At 52.1% G+C, this 20,943-nt stretch overlaps 1 protein-coding gene across 2 annotated transcripts; it reads left to right on the forward strand.

Annotated features, from left to right (window-relative positions):
- Window positions 1-10: 10 nt before the first annotated feature.
- On the forward strand, window positions 11-20,354 carry TRAF2 (TNF receptor associated factor 2). 2 transcript variants are annotated; one of them, XM_008926061.3, is made up of 10 exons: window positions 11-370; window positions 765-985; window positions 1,585-1,663; window positions 2,001-2,099; window positions 11,630-11,701; window positions 13,197-13,271; window positions 14,165-14,524; window positions 15,535-15,712; window positions 16,379-16,527; window positions 17,199-20,354. In XM_008926061.3, exons 2-10 carry the CDS (start codon window positions 798-800, stop codon window positions 17,415-17,417), a joined length of 1,419 nt encoding a protein of 472 aa, XP_008924309.2. In that variant the 5' UTR covers window positions 11-370; window positions 765-797; the 3' UTR covers window positions 17,418-20,354. The 2 variants fall into 2 exon arrangements, with proteins under 2 accessions (XP_008924309.2, XP_029816323.1); XM_029960463.1 differs by lacking the exon at window positions 11-370 and having other exon boundaries at window positions 724-985.
- The last annotated feature ends 589 nt before the right edge of the window (window positions 20,355-20,943 follow it).

Raw genomic sequence — 20,943 nt, forward strand, 5'->3', positions numbered from 1 at the left:
AAGGTGTCCCTGCCCATGGCAGGGGGTGGGATGAGATGAGCTTTCAGGTCCTTTCCAGCCCAAACCAGTCTGAGATTCCATGTATATGCTCCCTTGGGCGTTCTGGGTGGTTGTGGGATGTACTCTCAGTGAATGAATGTGTGAGATGCACCTTTAGATCATCATAAGCAGTCAAAACAAACGCATTTTGTTCTTTTTCTCCTTTCCAATTTGCTTGTGCCTCTCATGTGCTCATTTTCCATCCTTCTGGAGAACTATGCATGCCTGCTTGGGCATCACCAGTGAATCTGGGCTGCACTGTGTGTCCCTGGGACCAACTGCCTCGAAGCAGAATTTTGGTGCTTTCTGACAGACATGAGAACAAACATTGGTAGGCTGTGGTCACCTCACTCAGTGTCAACAGGTTCTTGGTGGACTGAGGCCATTTATTGTATTCCTCATCAGGTTGAGGACAGTTTTTTACCATGTTTGGGGCCAGAAGCCGTGATTTCTCTGAACAGACTGCATTTCAGTCAGCTTGGACAGGGGGTTTTTATGAGGTCTGTCCACCCTGTCTCTTTGTTCTGGATTTAGTTCTAAAATTCAAGTTTTCTCCCATGTTTTTAACCAGGTGAAAGTAGGCTTGTGATGTGGTTTACATCAGTGTGTTTGCCTGTGTTGGTGGGGTTTGGGGGCCAGCGTAACATGGCTGTGAGTAACGCGTTCATATGAAAAATCACGGCCATGCTGTTATAATCAAATAGGGGAAATTCTTTTATTTTCAGTCTCTGGAGATACAGCCAGAACTTTTCGTTCACATGGCAGCAGCAAACTCTTCTCCACCTGGTTCTTTGGATGTAAGCCAGCCTGGGTTTGCAAAGGAGATCCTGGGAACTAAACTGGAGGTCAAATACCTCTGCTCTGATTGCAAGAACATCCTGAGGCGGCCGTTCCAGGCACAGTGTGGCCATCGCTACTGCTCCTACTGCCTGAAGAAAATCATCAGGTAACTGTTGTGCCTTCAGGATGGACACAAAATGCTTGAAAAGGTATTTTCAAGATAAAAAGGAGAGAAAAAGTCTCATTTTCAGAGCCCTCTCAGCGAGGGAGCTGTGTTTAATCATTGAGGTTCAGCATCACCTCTTCTCTAAGGGAATGTCTAATCTCTGACTTGCCTTCATTGTTGCTTCAGAGTTCCCTTTTCCATAATTTCCTGGATTGTTTTTGCTGTTCAGGAGGCAATCCAGGCATATCACCCATCTCCCTCAATCTTCATCACAGCTGTTGAATGCTCCTAAAAGTCATCATTTGGTTGTTGTGTCAAAGTGGAAGAGATTTAAGCACAAGCTGGCTTCCAGATAAGTTTCTTTGTGTTCTGTCTCACTCCTGCCATTAAGTGAGGGAAGCTTAATAGAATGGTTAATCATGAGAAGAAAAAAGAATTAGAAATAGGCATCAAAAATACACACGAGGAAAGGCTCAATGTCGTGTTTTAAAGATAGAAAAAGCTCTTTGATTTTGTAAAGTTACCAGAAGTCACTTTATTGCTAAATCATAAATCAATTCCTTTTTGTTGTGTTTGATGATTATTTTTCTGTCTGATAGTGCTGGACCTCAAAAGTGTGCCAGCTGTATCCAGGAAGGAATATACGAAGAAGGAATTTCTATTTTGGAAACAAGCTCGGTAAGAAAAAATGCACTTAAGAAAAAATTAACAGATCACTGGTGTCACTAATTGCAGTTTTTGTTTAAAACATGGGCTCTGAGAACCCCTTATTCCTAGGAACCCTTTTCTTCAGTAGTGAGAGTGGTGACTGCTGTGTTGGTGCTGAAATCCGGGTCACGTGTGTGTGGTGGTGCCCTACTTAATGCTGTCACAGCAATTTGGTTGCCATTAGCACACCTCCAAGGCTGTGATGGGGCAACTGGCCTGGGAGGAGTCTTCAAAAAGAATTAGGAGTCCTGATCAAAACTGCAACCCCTCAGTAGTATTTGTGGCTTGCTTGTTTTTTGCCCTCCAGGCTTTCCCTGACAACGCGGCGCGGCGGGAGGTGGAGAGTCTGCCAGCCATGTGCATCAACAGCGGCTGCACCTGGAGGGGCACCATCAAAGAGTACGAGGTACAGGCCACACCAGGGCTTGCCACGTCTGCACCCTTCTTTCCTCCGTGTTCGGGGAAGGCTCGGGTGTTGCCTGTGCCCACTGAGGCTGGGGTGGGAGCTGTCAAATCCCTGGGCTTCACTGTAAACTGATGAGATTCCCAGAGTGAGGGTTTGTATGCCCTGCTGAGGGCACAGGCTGGACTGAGACCGTTTCAGGTTTGCTTGCGAGCATGTTGCTTCCATGGTGAGAGCCACCTGCTATGTCTCCAGCTCCTTTCTGCTATAAAAGACTATCGAGAAACGGTGCTGTGCCATGAAGTTGTTGTGAATTTCTCTGCATTATATGAACCTAAAACCTCCTTCAGATCCATCAGCTCAGGGAAAGTGGCCTGGCCATGACCCTATTTCAGCTGTCCCCATAGCTACCAGGGCAGTGGGACTGAGCACTGGCTGGTCACCCATCACCCCAGGCTGTTCTGGGCCACAAGCCTGGTTTTTCCACCTCTGCTCTTCTCAAGGAGCCCACTAGCTTTTTAATCCAGGTTTTAGTTGTGGCCATAGGCGCCTGGTCCATAGCATGTGAATCTGTATTCACCTGTGAAGCTTTGGTGCTCCTGAAGGATAGTTTTATCATCCCTCTTGGAATGGCAGAACCACCATGTGGAGGGGTTGAGATAAGAGGGATTTTATTTCCCTCTAACACTTGCCCCAGGTAAAGATTATAGCCTTGTGGTTCACAGAGCTCTGGTAGCGACTGAGATGTGTGTCAAGAACAGGTTTCACCTTGGTTTGTCGAGGCTAATGTTGGGATTTTCTCTATGATGCCATTGCAAGGTGGAAGGAAGAAGCAACAGCTGCGCATCAGGCCTGAGCTTTCAGCCCAGGCTGCTGAACCTTTTAGCAGAGAGGTGCTTCTGGAGCTCTGCTTCCTTGTCCTGCTCTCTGAGCCTTCTGCTGTGTGCTCAAAGTTCAGTCCAGAGGATGAGGGTGTCGGTGCTAAATGGCTCTACTGCTGTGAACCCTCATTCATAGATCTGTGAGAGACTCATGATGTGGATGTGGGACAAGAAATGTCGGGTGAAAAGCTTAACACTGCTGCAGCATGGAGAGTTTGGGGGTTGCATTTCAGGGAACAGGGTGTACCCTGATTCCAAGGTTCAGGCTGTACTGGTGGTGCCTGCAGATTGTTTGCTTCATGCTTCAATTTCTGCTGGTGTCCATAAGCCTGATGCCCTCTGCAATGATTATAGTGAGCTCATCTCCATTAGACTAAACCAGATGACGTCTGTCAGCAGCTTCCAGTGCTGAGTGTGCTGTGGCTGATAAGCTCTGCTGAACTTCTTCTGGGTTTAAGAAAAATCTTAACACATTCCTGCAGAGCTCAGCAAAAATCATCAGCTACCAAAGGTCCTCCCTGTGTGGCCTAAAAATATTTGAGTGCTTGAGTCTGGCCAGGGCTCCCCCTGGGATTTCAGAGGAGCAGGGAGCTGTCCTGGGATCAGGCTGACTTCTTGCAGGGCTGCAGGTGTGTGTGATGCCCCAGAACCTTACACACAGCTGCTGAAGAGCTCCTGAATGGATGAGGCTGTGCCTTTTTTTTTCCTTCACACCTGATCTTCCCAAGCCCCAGTTTGGTGTTTGCTCAGACAAAGGGTGTTTGAAAGAGGTGGGCCCCATAGCTTGTGGGTCTGTGGCACACCTCTCCCCTGCCAGGGGTTTGTGAGTCTCCACCGTCCTGATTTTTGTGAGTCTTAGGGCAGTCCTGTGTCTGTGAGGGTTGTGGGGGTTTGGAGCAGTGCTAGCTAGTTCCTCTCACAGTTGATTTGCCTCTCCTGCCTGTCTGGTGGCATTCAGCCTAAGGGAGGAGGTTATTTTGTGCTGTCTTGGGAGAAGCTGGTTCTTTCCTGGGAACTGGTGGGAGGAGGCAAGGTCTGGCCTGTGTTATCTCCTCCCAGCTGCCTGCCAAAGAGCTGTGGCGTTTAGTCAGTGCTGGCTGTCTCCATGCTGTCAGAGCCGTGTGGCTGGGAAAGGAGGCACCGAACAGCTGCGTTGGCCCAGAGCCTCTCAATGCTGTGGACTAGTTAAACCCAGCCTTCAGGGCCACAGCCTAGAGCTGCCTGGTGCAGGAGGGTTGTATCCGTAGCTACGCTGTGGGTAATGTCCTGCAGCGGCTCAGCACTCCCACTCTGGAAAGTCCCTCAGAGCTATTTCTGACAGGACATGGAAAGTCCCTCAGAGTGAATTCATTGTTTGCTAATTTAAAAGTCATGTGTTGTACTGAGAGAGGCTGCTCCCCCCTTGCAAATCAAGAGATACTGTCACTTCTGGTTTGTTAATCTTATCAGGGCACGCACAGGGTAAAAATGTTCTGCAGCTGGAAAGCTCAAGCTTCAAAAAAATGAATAGAGCTGATGTCAGTTTTGCTTTCTGTTCAGGCAGACTAGAGTTCACCTCTCAAAGGGACATACAAAACTGAACGAGTGCAGTCTGCTTGGTCATGACTTGCACTTCTGTTTCAAGCTCTGTGGATCACATGAAAACTTAAGTTTAGGTTTAAAAGTGCATTTTTCAGCCTTTGTAAATATTTAATGGCATTTGGATAAAGCAGTTTGTGGTGGGGCTGAAGGGTTTTTTTCTCTCTCATTAGTGACCTTGTTTCCTGTATGGGTTTCCTGATGAATCTGCCTGCATGTACATACAGAACAGAAGGCTGTGGGCATGAGCCTTTAGATTCAGGTGGAAAGTCCGAGAAGGGATGCAGAAACTAAAACCAGCCTGTTAGAACAAAAGCAAAGAGCCCCAAATGTGCCCAGTGGTATCCAGGCAGAGGGAGTTTGTGGTACCTCGGCTCTGATGCATTTCTCCTCTTGCCTTGCAGTACCTCCAGCTGCCCACGCCCCTCTCTTGTTTTATCAACATATCCTCAGTTCTCATATTTTTGCTTTTCATCCCACCAGCTCCCATTTTTCACCCTCCCTCCAGGGCTGAAATGGGAGGAGGGGGCTGTGGAGGGGGGTCAGCCTCGGCATTCCCCTTGGTTGCCCCAGACAGGGGATTTAACTGTGCCCCCTTCAGCTGGGAGGAAACAGAATTATCTGAGACATAAGGAACTTGAATTGACCAAGTGTAGGAAGAAGAACTAATTTTTAAGCTTAATCCTGACAGCAGTATTTAAATTAAGTTTTGTGGGGCAGTTCTAGGAAAACAGATTGGCTCAGCTCCTGAGGCAGTGTGACTATCAACTGTGGGGATAACTTGGCCTAATCCATGCTGGAGGGGATGTGGTTTCCTTGAGTTTGTTGTTGACACCTTGGTTTTAGAGAGTTCGCTGTAAGTGAAGCTTGGAAGGCTGTGGAAAGTGCAAGACTCAGAACTCAAGTGATGTTATTCCAAAGCCTGTGGTGTCAGAAAGGATGTCCCTTCTGGACTTCCTGGGACCAGGAGAACAGGATAACTGGGCAGTTCTTTCCTGCCCAGTGTTCTTACTGAGAGATGCTGGAGAACCCCTACTGCACCTCATGTAAGGAAAACTGTCCCCATTCAAGAATGCTTCTGGGGGCCCTGAGCCAGGGCCTCCCACTGCCCCATCACCTTGTCGTGCCCCCCTTTCCCAGCTGTACCCCAGGAATGGGGTGATTTTCAGCTGAGATGGAAACTTCATCTTCAGGCTTTTGCACATTGCTCAGAGCAGAGCTGCTGGTCTTTGGAGCTCCTTCACCTGGCTCCTGCTACTCCAAAGATGTACCTCTGAGTGTTGTATCAGTGTTGTCTGTGTGGGGTACAACACTCAAGATGCTGTGGCAGGCATGGTGATGCCGTGTCAGGGTGACCAGCCTTCTCTTTAAAACTCAGTACAGCATTTATTGTCTTTTTCTGAAGGTTTTGGCTCCAAGTTCTGGCCTGGTGGTGAAGTGCAGTTTGCAGCCAGTTCCAGCCTGAGCAGCAGGACCAGACCACTTTCTGGTGGGAGAATCCCTGACTTGCATGTGCAGGTGACCAAAAGGACCTGCTGCTTTGGTAAAAGGGATCTGACACATCTTTATTTTCCAGAGCTGGAGCCGCAGTCACATCCCAGCTTCCCTTACGGTCCCCACAGCAGTTTGTGTAGCTGGCTGCCCAGGCCCCAGGCGGTTTCCCTTCCAAGCCCATGGTGGGAGATAAAGCCATGGGGAGTGCCAGAGAGCATGCGTGGGAGGGGGTTGGAAAGCCCGGGCTGTGGAGGGTTTGCTCTTCGTTTCTAAAACCAGCTCAGTCTTCTTGTGGTGGCCCCAAAATTAACAGTTTTGGCATCTGCCCATTGGAGAATGAAAAGCTGTCAGTCACAAATTTGAAGTGGAGGTGAGTGCTGTGTGTCCCTTCTATACCTGAGGAAACCCCTTGCCATGCATGCAGCTGGGGGCGTTGTAGGGCCAGGCAGATGTTCTTTGGGCTCCAGGTGTCTGGCAGGAGCCAAAGCCATAATCACACACACACACCCTTGGGCACTTCCAACCTCTTGGACAGCAGAGAGAAATCGAGTTTGAAATTAAGCTGCTCACCACAGGCTCAGCCTCTCCAGCATGTAAAAGACACCTCTCCCCGTTGAAATATTTGTCTCATCTCCCCTTTTCTGTGTGCCAGTGGTGTCCTCAGCCTCACACTGTAAGAACCCTTCTGTTCACAGCCTTCATCTCCACACTGCCTGCGGGGCAGAGGAGCCACCCTTGCCCCTGCCCACCATCTGCAGCTCCCAGAGCTTGGCCAGTGCCAGCACCACCCTTCTGGTGTGGAGGTCAGGTAGACCCATGAGAACTTCATCCTGAGGCTGTCCCTTGTGATCTGAGTGATTAAGGTGAAACTTTGAGTGCTGGAAAGGAGGGAGATTCTTTCCAGGAGTGTTGTCCTGGGAGCTGATCAGTATGGGCAGTGCTTTCACAGAATCACAGGGCGGGTAGGGTTGGAAGGGACCACAGCGGCTCATCTGGCCCAACCTCCCTGCTCAGGCACGGTCATCTCAGAGTACGTGGCACAGGACTGTGTCCAGATGGTTCCAGAATATCTCCAGTGAGGGAGACTCCACACCATCTCTGGGCAGCCTGTCCCAGTGCTCAGTTACTGCACAGTGCAGTTCTTCCTCGGAGTGTGGCCGCCAGCCCTGCAGCACCTCTGCAAGCACACAGCAGAAATACCATCAGAGAGGAATTCAGATCCTGGCTACAAACCTGCTGGTGCCTGGCATCCTTAGTGTGGCCGTGTGACTGATGTCACCTCCCTGGTGACAGAGTGTTCTCCAGTAGTGACCTCTTTGGGTGTGAACAGCATATCTTGGGCATTTTGACACGACCAGGACTGTGACTGTTAATTGTAGCCTGGAAGACCTGCAGAGTTGTCTCTAATCAGATGTTCCCAGTTGCTTTGACCCTTCCTTACGTGTCAACCAGCTGTTTAAGGAGACTCAGTGTAGTCCAGCGCCATGATTTTTAATTTCCTTGGCAAGCAGATTTAGTCCTTTTGGTTTTGCAGTGCAGCTGGCCATGTCCAAGGTGGGGAACAGTGGAGCTGGACCAGGGTCAGACTCAGGCTGATCTAAAATACCCTGGGGGTCCAACCCTGGCTCTGTTTTGGAGTAGAGTTTCCCTAGGAAAATCATTCCTCTGTGATGATAGAGGGATTTGGAAAAAGCACGCTGGATTGTGCCACCACCTCATGCTTGTCTAGTTCAAAGCAACCAGGGAAAGGCAGAGTCTGTTTTAGGAAATGATGGAAAACCTGATGCTGCTTCAAATGCATCTCATACCCTTTTCTGCCTTCAGAACCTGCTCTTGCCTTCACACCTGTCTTCAGTGCCTGAATGCTGCTTCGGTGTTCCTCTGCCAACAAGCCCCAAAGCAAAGCCTCTCTCACATCAGCCCTAAAAGCTGATGAGTAAAACGTCAATGCCAAAAGCAAGAGTTCCTGACCACTTCTGTCATCAGCTCGGGTGGGCACTGGGCAGCAGTGAGGGAGTGCTGTGTTGCCGTGCCCTTGCTGCCCTACACCCACCCAGCTGGAGCCAACAGCAGCTACTGATAGGAACTTCGTCCTTGGTTTTGACAGTTTCTCTGAGGTTTGATTATTTGTGGTGCCAAGTGAACTTGCTTGGATCTGTCACCAGCATGTCCCAGCAAAGGGAGAAGTTTGCGTCTGGCACCAGTTTGTCTGAGTCTCAGAAAGCTCCCATTCCCACTTGGCACTGGGAATTACAGACTGGGTTCCTGCTTTCCAGCCTTGTGTTGCTGGTTCCATGCAGTAGCACAAGGACTGAGCCTGTGGTCACCATGGGCCTGGTAGCCTAGCCCACCTGCATGGGGAAAGGTTGGAGCAGGCCGGGCATAGAATCAGCTTAGGACTCTCCTGGCATTAGGAGCTCCAGTATGGAAGGGTTTGGTGACTTCAAAGGAGCAGGACATCCCAAAGTATCTGCCTTGTGTGGCACATTCCCATCTTGGAGACTCTGGAGCCCCTGGGGAACTGGGAGAGGTGCATGAAACAACTCGTGCTTCTTGGCGCAATGGATTCGGGTTCCCTCAAAACCCTCTCTTTTACACTGGAGACCCATTTTCCTCTAGGTTTTCCTCTACAATTCCATGGGCCCATCCTTTTCCTTGTAGCCAGGCTAAGATGGTGAAGGAGCCAAGTGCTGGACATGGCAGTGCTGGGGCTGGAGATTGCCCAAGCCCTGACAGCCAGCAGTGTGCCCTGTGCCATGGCACCTGGCTTTCCTCTGCCGTCCTGGTAGTTTTCCTTCATTTTTGTTGCTCCCATCCAGCTGCCAAGCCCTTGAACTGTGTCTGCTTATGGTTGCTGTTGTTGTACTCAGAGCAGACTAACGGACTGACTTTCCAAGACCAGGAGACTTTGCAGGAAGGCTGCAGGGTGCAGCTCACTGTGAGTCTGTCCTTCTGTCCCTCTGCCAGCCCTGCCCTTTGCTGTGACCTTCCCGCAGGCTCTGGCAGAGGTATCATGCAGCAGCTGCTTCAACAGTGGTGTTTCCCAGCCACCTGCCTTGTTGCTTTGCTGGAGGGGGAACCCTGTGTCACACTGGTGGATTCCCAATGTGGTTACAAGAGCTCCTTAAAACTGGACCTGTGTGGATGTGGCAGGTTACGAGCAGAGCAGCTGGGCAGCAGGGGCACCTCCTGCTCTGCCACCAGGGTATGGGGATAATGATTTCCAGCAGAAGCCTCTTCCATAGTTGAAGTCAAGTTTAGCGACACCCTAAGAGGTGAAGTGGCAATGAGATTAAACTGCAACTTTTGCTTTTGTCTGAAGCAGAGAGAGGGGAGCAGCTCATCCTGGCATTGTGATAGAACCATAGAATATCCCAAGCTGGAAGTGACCCACAGGACCGTCCGGTCCAGGTCTTGACTCTGCCCAGGACACCCCAACAATCCCACCCTGTCCCTGAGAGCACTGTCCAAACACTCCTTGAGCTCTGTCAGCCTTGGGGCCGTGACCACTGCCCTGGGGAGCCTGTTCAGTGCCTGACCACCCCATGGGGGAAGAACCTTTTCTGAGTATTTAACCTAAACCTCCCCTGGCACAGCTCCAGGCATTACCTGGGGTTCTGTCACTGATCCCAGAGAGCAGAGGTTGGTGCTGCCCCTCCAGAGAATTGCCTGTCTGCTGGTGGTGGGTGATGGACAGGCTGCTGTGGGATTGTCTCACTGTTTATTATTAGGGAGTGAAATCAATGTGCGGATCAATCAGCAGTTTTGGTTTTAATGGGGTGGGAAGAGCCAGATGTTGCTGACAGGCTTTTAACCTGGGTTGATTTTCCTGCTTCTGCTGTTGGATGCTGCAGGCTGGCATGTGCCTCAGTGGGTGAGAATCAACACTGAGGTCACCAGAGATTAACCCTGAAAGTCTGAGCCAGACTGTTGTCTTCCAGCCCCCCTTTAATTCTTCCATGGCTGTCCCCTCCCTCTGACCCCTGTCTAACTTGATTTCCACTCTAGTTCCTTCTGGGAGAGGATCAGCTCTTGCCTAGCCCTGCTCGCAGCCACGGCTTTCCAGAGCTCCGGAAAACATTCCCAGTGAATGCCTGGATGACAGTGGTGCTCGTCCCTGTAGCAGGGGCTCACAGATGTGGGTGTAGGAAAGGTGTAAACAGAGGGATTGTCCCATTCCTGTGGGAGTGGAGTGTGGCAGATGAGGCTCAAGTGCCAACCTCTGCTCTCGTTGGCTCCGGAGGGTGGGGTGGATTTCTTCCAGCAGTGATACCATCCATCTCTGTTCTGACACCCACGTGGGGTGGGAGGAACAAGGGATTCCAGAAGAGCCTGAAACTGTTTATACAGAAATGTTTGTCTGGAGGTTTGGATCTGCGCTGGCTGAAGCTACTGGGTGTCTTAAATCGTTTACATACAGAGCAGTTGCACTGTGAGCTCGGCAGGGCTGGTTTCCTTCCTGTGCTGCAGGCAGGGCTGCCTGCTCTTGGGTGTGGTGCTGCCGGGAGTTGGAATGGAGGATAAATGCTGGGAGGTGAGGAGTGTAGAGGGGGTGGTAGTTTTACACTCAGCATGTTAGCATGGGAGACCATATGTTTAAAATAATCTCTTTTAAAATAGTTGTCTCTACAGTGAAGTTTCCTTCCTTCAGCCAGACCGTCTGTCCTTCTGCCAGTGCTTTGTGGGTCATGGGGGAGATGCTATCGGGTGTTTCTAGCACAGGAGAGCACTAGGTGGTAGAAGAAAGGGCTCAGCCCCTCTGAGTGAGTGGGATGAGGGCAGGCACTTGGCCTCCTCCTGCACAGGCAGAGGTGTCTGTGCTGGGAGAGTGTCCGTGCAGGAAGAGTGTCCGTGTGGGCAGCAGTGCCCCCTGCAAACCCTGCCGGCTGGCTGGTCACCAGGGACATGCAGTGAAGCTCTGAGCCTGGTTACTCACTTAAAGCATAAAAAGGAGAGAGTAACCAAGAAGCCGATGCTGAGCCACTGATGGTTTCATTTTCCGCTTTCTGATGTGTAACAGGGTGAAGTTTTCCCCCGTATGTGTTTCCCCCCCTCGCCCTGCCCCAAGACAGGACCTTCTGTCAATAGAGACTAAATGTGAACAAGTTTTCAAACATCTCGTTTCAGACAGCTGCATTAGAAATGCTCCTTGTTGGTATATTTTCTGTCTCTACCATGGCAGGAGACTTCAGTGCCCTTATCTTTTAATCTGAATTTTGATCTGCATATTCATGGTGTTTCCAATGCCTAATTTCAACTGGTCAGTGTGTAAAGAGAAGGGTTAGGCAGTGTGGAAACAACACAGAAGCTGGGGCATATTCCAGCATTCTCAATTTAGCTGGCATTGCTGCCCAAGAGTCTGCTGAGGACAGAGGATCATGTTGCCCTGATCAGTTGCTCAGCCCCTCTGGCCATCACACAGCCCATGAGCTCTGGCTGCAGGGGCAGGTGCTTGTGTGCAGGGACTGCTAAATGAAACAGTTTAAAAATATTACAGCACTCAGCTGTAATAAACTATAAACCAACCCTCAGTGGGGCTTTTATGTAGAGGACAAATATCTCATGTTCATTTTTTCACAGGCTCATGATGAAGTCTGCCCTGAATTCCCGCTGACTTGTGAAGGCTGTGGGAAGAAGATTCCCAGGGAGAAGGTATCCATCCAACCCTGTGCCGTGGAGGTGTTTGTCCCTATGGGCTGAGCTTGGCATTCTGGGAACAAGGAGGAAAACTGAGTCCATTAGGAAGTGGAGTGGAGAGAATGATGGAGTGGCAGCTGTTAGCGTGGATGTGACCTTTCCGTAAGGCTGAAAGTACTGAGTGGGTGTGAGGGAACGTGACTCACCAGCGCTTGCAGGTCTGCACTGGTGCTGCTGCTGACACCTCATGTCTGGGAGCAAAGCCTTTGTGGGAAAAGCACGCTCATGGGTTTGTGTCCTGCAGTTATGGCAAGGGAGCCCATCTCCAGCTATATTAATTGATTTCTAATTAACCATCCAATGGAATCCATGTATGTAGGATCTCTGTGCTGCTGGCTCCTGGGACAAGGCTCAAAAGTCTGAAAAATCAAAGTTTCGGAAAAACATATTCAGAAAGCACATTCATCTGAAACCATCCTGCCTGCTACGGGCAGATGTTTTTTAGTAGCAGAGCAAGGGAACAGAGGCAGCAAAAAGAGGACCAAAAGAGTTCTTCTAAATGGGCAGTGTAGGGCACGGCTGGGGGCTGGTGAGGCAGCCCAGCTTGTCTGGGAGCTGGAGTTTTGGGTACAACCCTGCTTGTCTGCAGGCTGGAGCTGAAGCCCTGCAAAGAGCTGGCTCGTGGGATCCCCATGGGTAATCTACTCTGTGTTTAAATTTTAACTCCTTTGTTTATCTCTCCAAACTCTTGTTGATTATCTGCAGCCGTGTTAACTCTGAGTAACCTGACACATTACACAAGCTAGATGGATCTAGAAGCCTTTAAAAATGTAGTTTAAAACCAGTTTTAATTGACATCTGTTGTAGCAGATGTAGGAGTTAAGTGGGGAATATGATGGTGGTTCAGAACAGAATTCTGGTATCTGTTGAGAGATGTATCAAACTCAAGCTGATGCTGTGCCAGTGCTTGGTGGATTAATCATATGCTGTGTGGGAACCTGAACAAGTCATCTCAGTGCTGGGGTGTTAGTGGCACCTCTCTGCAGAAATATAATGCTGGGATGGAGGTAAAAATACCAACCTGTGGCACATCCTCACCAGTGTTATGTGAAGTGCCCAAAATGAAACGTGTCCCTGTTTTGTGGGGTTGTTCCCTCTGCCTCCCTTTCCTCAGCCCTTAGGGAAGGTTATTGCTCAGCATGTGCAGCTTGTACCTGCGCTGCTTGCTTTTTCTCTCTTGTATGTGCTGGTGAACAGTGAGACCTCCCAGCCATCAAGAGAAGGAGAAAGTAAGCTTTCTTCAGAGGTCAGGGCTGTATGTATATACAGTGAAAGTCATGCCTGATGGCAGGCAGTGCCCAGGTTTAGCCAAGCATGGTGACAGCTAGTGATTAACCTTGGGCATTCTTCAGCTCGGCTCAGTTTCCCAGATGTCAGTGAGATGAAAAGGGAGCACTGGGGACACATCAGATCTAACAGTGTCTGTCTTCCTTCCTTCTTTCCTTTCTAGTTTCGGGACCATGTGAAGACCTGTGGCAGATCCAAAGTGCCTTGCCGGTTCGAGGTTGTGGGCTGTGCTGAGGTGGTAAGGGCTCCTCTCTTGATTTACCTTGAGGCTTTTCAGTCCCAGTATTAGAGTTCACCTGCAAGCTGCTGTTGCCCAAGCTGGCCCAGGTGTCTGTGTTCAGGTAATTGAACAAAGAGAGGTTTTAAACCCTTTGCACATGGAGCTTCACATCATCTGCTGTGCAGAGTCTGAGTATCGCATGAACTTCCTGTGGAACAAAATCTCCTCCTACTTGAGTGCTTTGGGACTCTGGTGGTCATGCTGCTTTCAGGGGGACAAGCTTCAACTGACAGAGGACAGGGTTAGATGAGACCTTAGGAAGAAATTCTTCCCTGTGAGGGTGGTGAGGGCCTGGCATGGGTTGCCCAGAGAAGCAACGGGAAGAAGACGGGACTTGGAGCAACCTGGTCTAGTGGAAGGTGTCCCTGCCCATGGCACGGGGTGGGACAGGATGAGCTTTTAAAGTCTCTTCCAACCCAAACAAGTTTGTGATTCTGTAAGCAAAGAACTGGGGCCAGGCCATATTTCTCCGTGTCACTTAGTTTTCTGAGCTCCCACTGGTGATGTTCATATTAATCCCTCCTCTAGGGGGGTTATGTGAGGCTTATTCTTTGGTGCTGTTAAACTCATCTGAGAGAGCCTTTCTGAGGGGGTGGAGGAAGGCAGAGCCAGACCAATGTGCACAGCTGGAGAAGTATCCAGCATCCCTCATTGTATGTGATTTGAAACACTTCTAAACCAAAACAAAAACCCACACCACCCCCACCAAAACACATTTTTTATCTTTCTTTGTTTTTTCCCCTTTATAATTTAAAACTGGTGTCGTGACCTCGAGAGGAGGAATTCGTTGTGTGAATGATGACAGTGTAAATTGTGCAGGCTGAATAGGGGATGTGTTTCTCTTCATGTAGGTGGAAAATGAAAAGCTCCTGGAACATGAAAGCAAGTGTTTGGCGGAGCATCTCTACATGCTGCTGAGCTCTGTGCTCAGCCTCAGGGCTGGTGTTGGGGACCTGAAACCCCTTCCTGCACTTTCCTCATCGCAAAACAACTCCCCGCTGCTGGCAGCAAACTCACTGTGCTCAGAGTCAGAGCTCTCCCGGTCCCTGCAGCTCTTAGGAAGGTGTGAGGCCCTCGAGAGGAAAACAGTGACCTTTGAGAACATTGTCTGTGTGCTGAACCGGGAGGTGGAGAGAGTGTCCCTGACAGCCGAAGCCTACAGCCGTCAGCACCGGCTGGACCAGGAGAAAATCGAAACGCTGAGCAACAAGGTGTGTAACTGCTGACCTGGGGCCTCCCAGCACTCCCAGCAGAGGCTGTTTCCTATTTCCTTTCCCTGTTATGAGCTAGCAGAGCTTCACCATCTGGCCCTGAAACTCCACAAATCTGAAGGCAGAACTAAAATACCCTTTGTGCCTGTGCCCGACCTTCAGCAGCTCCCTGGAAAAGCTGGGGACTAAACTGACTTGCATAAAGCATCAGATCTGTGTTAATTATCAAGTTGGGCAGACACCAAGGGGTTCCTCCTCAGCAAAGTTTTCCAACAAGAGCCAGAGCACCCAGGATTTCACTGCATCTCCCTGAATCCATGGGGCCGTTTGCCTTCCAGATGTTTCCAAAGGAGTGCTGCCTTTGCCAAAGGAGTGCCTTCATTGCTGCTGCCTGCAGCATTGTGCCACGCACAGTCTGAAGGTGTGAAGGAGCTGCCCACACCAGTCTGCTCCAGCACAGTTCCTATGGAGTGCTCCCAGTGTTCCTGGCACCCAGAGCTGTGCCGTTTGCAGTGAACCTGTGCTCTCTGGGCAAGGGAGCTGCCCAACTGGCGTGACCCTGTGTGAGCTGGCAGGGACGAACCTTCCGGAGGGTGAAGGTTCTTTGCTTTCTCAATTTAGTTTTGTCACAGTGCTGAGTTATTGGGGGTTTTTTCTCCTCATCCTCACTTCTTGTGCTGCTCACCCAACAGAGTGGCTCCTTGGGAGGATTTTTCCACTGTCTGTGGGAAAGCTTCCAGCTCAAGTACTGAGCTGTAGCTGTGAATCTTCTCCAGAATGTCGGGGTACAGAAGGAAACCTCAGTGAATTGGCTTATGTTGCTTGATTTCTCCCTCCTATGATCCCTGTCTTTTCTGGAGAAGGTCTCCCACTAAGGAGCAGTCCTGGAGGGGATGTAGAAGTGTGCTGGTGCATGCAGGTGGTGCCAGTGCTGCCGGTGTTGCCGGCTCTTGCCAGGTTCACAGCCTGCATGTTTCTGACCAGGCTGCACTGTGTGTCCCACTGAGCAGGTCCGGCAGCTGGAGAGGAGCATCGGGCTCAAAGACCTGGCCATGGCAGAGATGGAGGAGAAGATCCGCAACATGGAAGCTTCCACCTATGATGGGGTCTTCATCTGGAAGATAACAGAGTTTGCCAGGAAGCGTCAGGAGGCGATAACAGGCCGCTCCCCTGCCATCTTCTCTCCAGGTGTGCAAAATCCCCAAAACCTTTTGTGTCTCAGCTGGGTGTGGGGTTTGTGGTGGGTCCTTCACTGCCAAGGCCAGGTTGGATGGGGCCCTGAACACCTGGTCTAATGGAATGTGTCCCTGCCCATGGCAGGGGGTTGAACTATCTGATCTTTGCATAACCCTTTTGTTAGAATTAAAATACTCAGAGACTGTAAAACCAACAATAAAATGGTTAAGAAAGGGAGGAAATATATATTAGAGCCCCAGAAATATATTTTTAATGCCTAAAGCATAACTATGCAAGAGACAATGTCAAAATAAAGCCCAAACCTTACCTAGGGAAGTGCTCAAGTATCTATCAGAGGAAGGGGCTCTCCTCACAGAGCTTCCCCAGCCCAGCACTGGGACAGTGAGCAAGCAGCACATTGGGATCTGGTTGTTTTCTTGGGAAGGCATTTCCCAGATGTGAGCAGTAAGCTGAAACCAGCTCCTCACACAGTTCCCTGGCAGAGCTCCAGCTTTGGGGTGCTCATGCAGGCAGCAGTGTGGTGCAGGTATTTTAAGACCCAAACGTGGCTCCTCCCAGATTCCAAACTTTGGAGCCCTCAAATTTCAGAGGGATCTTCTGGTACCAGGCTATGCTGGGTTGGACCCTCACTCTTCCTGTTCTGCACCTCTCTGACAGCTTTCTACACCAGCAAGTACGGCTACAAGATGTGTCTCCGTGTGTACTTGAACGGGGATGGCACCGGGCGTGGGACCCACCTGTCCTTGTTTTTTGTGGTGATGAAGGGACCCAATGACGCGCTGCTGCGGTGGCCCTTCAACCAGAAGGTGGGTCTGGGACAGAGCCTGCTGTGCCCAGCCATGGGCCTCTCTGGTTTGGCATCCACTCAAGCTTCTCATCACTCTCACTCTGGCCCACTTGGCAAGGAGGAGAAAGGACTCTGTCTTGGCTGCCCTGGAGATTCCCCGGGTGTGCTGAGAGCACCAGGTGTGCTGTGGGGCAAGGGGGTGACATGGGTTGTTCAGGACCCCACAGAGCATCTGCAGGGGTTGAAGGCGAGGGAAGTTTGTGGTGGCCTCGGAGCTTGGTGTCTGGAGCTCAGATCCCAGCTCCTGGGCCCTGCAGGTTTGGGGAACATGTGGAGGCTGAGCAGACATGCATAGATGCAGAGAGGGAACACTGCCTTTCGCAGGGGAAAGCAGCTCAGGGAAATACCTGAGTGCAGTGTTGGTGTTGTGAGCAAGGTGTAGGTTTCAGTCAGTCCGACAGCCCTGTGCTACCACAGGGAAGTTTGCAGTGACAGGCAGGACGTGGGATGGTTTCTGCAGGATGTCACTGAGGTGACATTCTCTGCTGGCCCCACTCGGAGGCATTTCTCTGCAGTTGCATGGGGTGGCTGTGGCTGCTGGTACCTGCACCTGTTACAGCGGGTCACTGGGCTGGGCTTCCATGTGCCTGTTACTCAGCCACTCCCTTGTGTTTTCACCTTCCCCCACAGGTCACCCTGATGCTCCTGGACCAGAACAACCGGGAGCACATCATTGATGCCTTCCGCCCCGATGTGACGTCCTCCTCCTTCCAGCGCCCTGTCACAGAGATGAACATCGCCAGTGGCTGCCCCCTCTTCTGTCCTGTCTCCGTCATGGAAGCCAAGAACTCCTACGTGCGTGATGACGCCATCTTTATTAAAGCCATCGTGGATCTCACAGGCCTCTAACCCTCCTCACCTTGGAGCAGTGAGCGTGGAGCCAGCCCTGCCCGGGGCATCCCCCGCTTGTGCTGCACTTCAGGCAGGTCTCGGAGCAAGGAGGGGGCACGGAGTGGAAGGGAAAAGCCCTTCCCGAAAAGGGACCTTCGCTCTGAATGGAAACGAGGTGTCTGATCGGAACCCTCTTCCTGAGGAGAGGTTTGGGTGGACATTGGCAGGCTGTGGGATACGGAAGATTTCCTGCAGGGACTTGGGCATCTGAACTGCTGCTCTCTGGGCTCCCAGTGGAAACCAATGCAGCTCTTGCTCTACCAGTTTAGTGCGCATCCACGGTGCTCTGTAGTAAAACAACAGTTTGCCCTGCCCGAGCTCCACCTCCTGTGGATTTTGGCTTGGCCGTCTAGGACTTCCTTCCAAGATCTCCATGTTCCTGTAAGTTGTGTGCTGCTGGGTGCTCCACGCTATGGGGGACAGGGAGGGTGTGTGGCAGCCGCGGTGCAAGAGAGACATGGACTGGTTTGATGCTGGGTTGATGCAGTCGGTGTCTTCAGGGGGTGTGGGGCAGGGGAGCCCTGAATCCAGCCCTTGCTGGGAGTGGGATGGTTGGTGAGTGCTGGGAGTGTGGAATGGGGCAGGAGGTGTTGCTGCCCAGAAGGGAGCCTGGAATAACACCAGGCATGCCCATAGGGAAAGAGAAGTGAATCTACCCTGGAGACCGTCCATCCTGTGCCAGCAGAGGAGCCTGACACAGGGCTCAGTATGTACCCTGAGAGCCCCAGGTCCTGCCACTCTCTGGGCAGCACTGGGCAGGGTGGGGGCCAGGCTGGGAGCTGTCTTTGCTCACAGGCAGATGCTCTGTGCTGGCTTCCCTCCCATCGTGGGGCAGCTGCACCAGCCTTCCCAGGGCTCTTGCCGCTGCCAAGCTCCACGTCTGTCTGTGCCTGTGCTGCTGTGTCTGTCTGTCTGGGCACTGTCACCTCTGGCTGTGGCACTGATGGACGGGGCACGTCTCCTGTCTGCCCATGCAGTGGGCAGTGCCAGCCAGCCCCTGCCCTCCCCTGGGGCCTGCAGCTACCAGCAGCAGCTGTCCCTGCCCATCGCTGGGCTTGGGAGTCGTGGGCCAGCTGGTTCCTGGTCAGAGCACTCTGGAGCTCTTCCTCTGCTCAGCCCCCTTGGAGCCTGCAGCCACCTGGGTAGGACCTGGGGGCTGGAGAAGTCCCTCAGTGAAGTGTGCTGTCCCCTTTCTGTCCCTGGGCTCCTTCCCTCTGGGCAGCACATGTTCAACACCCATGAGAAAATCTCTCTCTCAGTGTTTGTGGGGAAGAACCAGCTGCCACATCCCTGTGTGGTGCCAGCTGGTCCTTCTGAAACTGTTGTGGGTTCCTGAGCCAGGGTGGACTTGAGGCTTTGTTGCCTTCTCTGCCTGTGCTTCTGGCACCTCTGTCAGTACCCCAGGAGATGTTTTGTTGGTGGCAGGAACCGGCTGTGAACACCCCTGCAGTCAGTGATCAGGGGCCCTGGCTGGCTCCTGTGGGCAGCAAGGCTGGAGCGTGGCCATCCTCCTCCATGGCTGCCTGGATTGCCCTGAAAGGGAGTGGCAGCTGTGCTGGGCCTGCGAGGCTGCAGGGGAGGAATTCCCAAAGGCCCCCTGCCGCCAGCAGCTCCTGCCAGGTGCCCAGCCCTGGCCTGATGGCTGCAGAGTCCACCCTGCTTGTGGCGTGTTCCCACCTTGGCTCTGGCACAGTCACCCTGGCAGGGCCCAGGACACCATTAGGTGAGGGGCTGTGATCTGACGGGGATCCCTGTAGGGTCTGGCTGTGCCCCCACACACTGGCACTGCCCTGACCTACCCCTGGGGCTGTTTGAGGTGTCCCTGCTGCTGCCCAGGGAGCTCGGTGGTGCCCAGTGTCCTCCAGGCTGATCTGAACCTCCCACAGCCATGGTTGCTGTGCTGACCAGGGGCTCTCCCTGCCTTTGAGCCCCCTTTGGAGTCTTTGTGTAGAACTTGTCACACCTGTGTGTGTGCAGGGGGCAGGAGAAGGGGGACAGGAGCCTGTGCGGGACAGAAATGGCAGGGGGAGGAGGCAGGACCCTTCCTTTGTGCAAGTCCCCTCCAGCCTGTCCCACGGGACATATCAAGCCCTGTGCTGCTGCTTTCACCCTGTGCCTTAGGAGGAAAATCCAGCCTAGCAGAAGCCCTGCTCCCACCCACTGCAGCTTTCTAGGGAGGCTGAGAAAAGCCTGGGAAGGGAGAGGAAGGTCAGCTCTTCTCATTGAGTGGTTGCGAATAAAGTGTGTTATGGGGGCGGTGCTTGTTCTGAGTTGATGTGAATGTCTTTGCTCTTGAGGTGCTGCCTGCAGCAGGGCTGGGTCTCCAGCCAGGTAGTGCCAGGAGTGGCTGTGGAGACACTGGCTCAGCTGGGGGAGTCTGGGTGGCTTTCAAGGTGGGAGATGGTCCCCTCCTGTCCCAGCACATGCCTGGAAGGTTGGTGGGAGAGTCCGTGCTGCGAGCAAAGCTCAGGCTGAGCCATTTCAGCCATGGTGGGGCCAGGGGGTTGCTACTGGTGGAGGGGACATGCCCTGTCAGCCCCTTCCTGGAGCTTTTCCTGGCCGTGCAAGGATGAGGAGGATGAGGCTGCAGCTCTGGTGCTGTAGATGCTGTCTGGGCCTTTTTTTGGGTTTTAGCAGCTCTTGAGCTGGCAGTAGGAATTGTGTCCAAGTGCTGCAGGCAGGAGTCCAGCCCCTTCCTGGGCTCAGCTCTGCCAGCCTGGCCATCACGTGGACACTGGGCACAAGCCACCGCTGGATTTTTGTGGGGTTTTTTCCCTTTTTTTTCTCTTTTGACTACACCATCTCAGCCTGGCACTGTGAACTAAGTTGTTTGTTTTTTTTTTCCTTGAGGATGTAGTATGGTCAGAACCACTAATAAAACCTGTTTGAACAGCATTTTGTGTATGAACTGTGGGACGCTGGGGCAAGATTGACTCACGGTGGGGGGATTTCTGTGCTGTGGGCTCTCCCCAGCTCCTGCCTCCCTGCAGCCTGGGGCAGCTGCCCAGCACCAGGGGGGCTGGAGCAGGAAGGGAAGGAGCTGGAATCTTGCAGCTGGAGCTCCACTGGGCCAAAGAGCCAGTGCAGTGGTGCTGGCTCAATGTTAGCAGAGCAGAACCACTGGAAAGGCAAATCCAGCACTCCTGGGTTATAACAACTCTGAGCTCCTCTGACACAGGCTGCTTTTCCCTCCCTGCTGTTGGGAGTCCGGTGTCTGCAGGATGCCTGTTCCTGCCCATCCCGAGCTGCAGCACCTGCCCCGGGACTAAACCTGTGTGGGGAGCAGCAGCCTGGTGGCCTCTACTCACTGTGTGTAGAAGAGACAAACAGAAGAGACACCCATGGGGGTCTGTCCCCTCCTGGGAACCCCCAGCTCCCTTTCATAGTGGCTACTGCTGCACCAGGAATAAGCAAAGGGCTGTGAGGGTCAGTGGCATTGCAGCTCAGGATGCTGCTGTGGCACAGGAATGCCAACCAGCAATAA

The sequence above is a fragment of the Manacus vitellinus genome, unplaced genomic scaffold, assembly GCF_001715985.3.
Source record: "Manacus vitellinus isolate BGI_N305 unplaced genomic scaffold, ASM171598v3 scaffold_27_pilon, whole genome shotgun sequence".
NCBI lineage: Eukaryota > Metazoa > Chordata > Aves > Passeriformes > Pipridae > Manacus > Manacus vitellinus.

What these genes read in the sequence shown, in the direction of transcription:
- TRAF2 (XM_008926061.3), top strand. Translation starts at nt 798, where the DNA reads ATGGCAGCAGCAAACTCTTCTCCACCTGGTTCTTTGGATGTAAGCCAG. An exon ending in TTGTGGGCTGTGCTGAGGTG is followed by an intron (nt 13,272 to 14,164) that starts GTAAGGGCTCCT and finishes CTCTTCATGTAG; the next exon opens with GTGGAAAATGAAAAGCTCCT. An exon ending in CCCTGCCATCTTCTCTCCAG is followed by an intron (nt 15,713 to 16,378) that starts GTGTGCAAAATC and finishes CCTCTCTGACAG; the next exon opens with CTTTCTACACCAGCAAGTAC.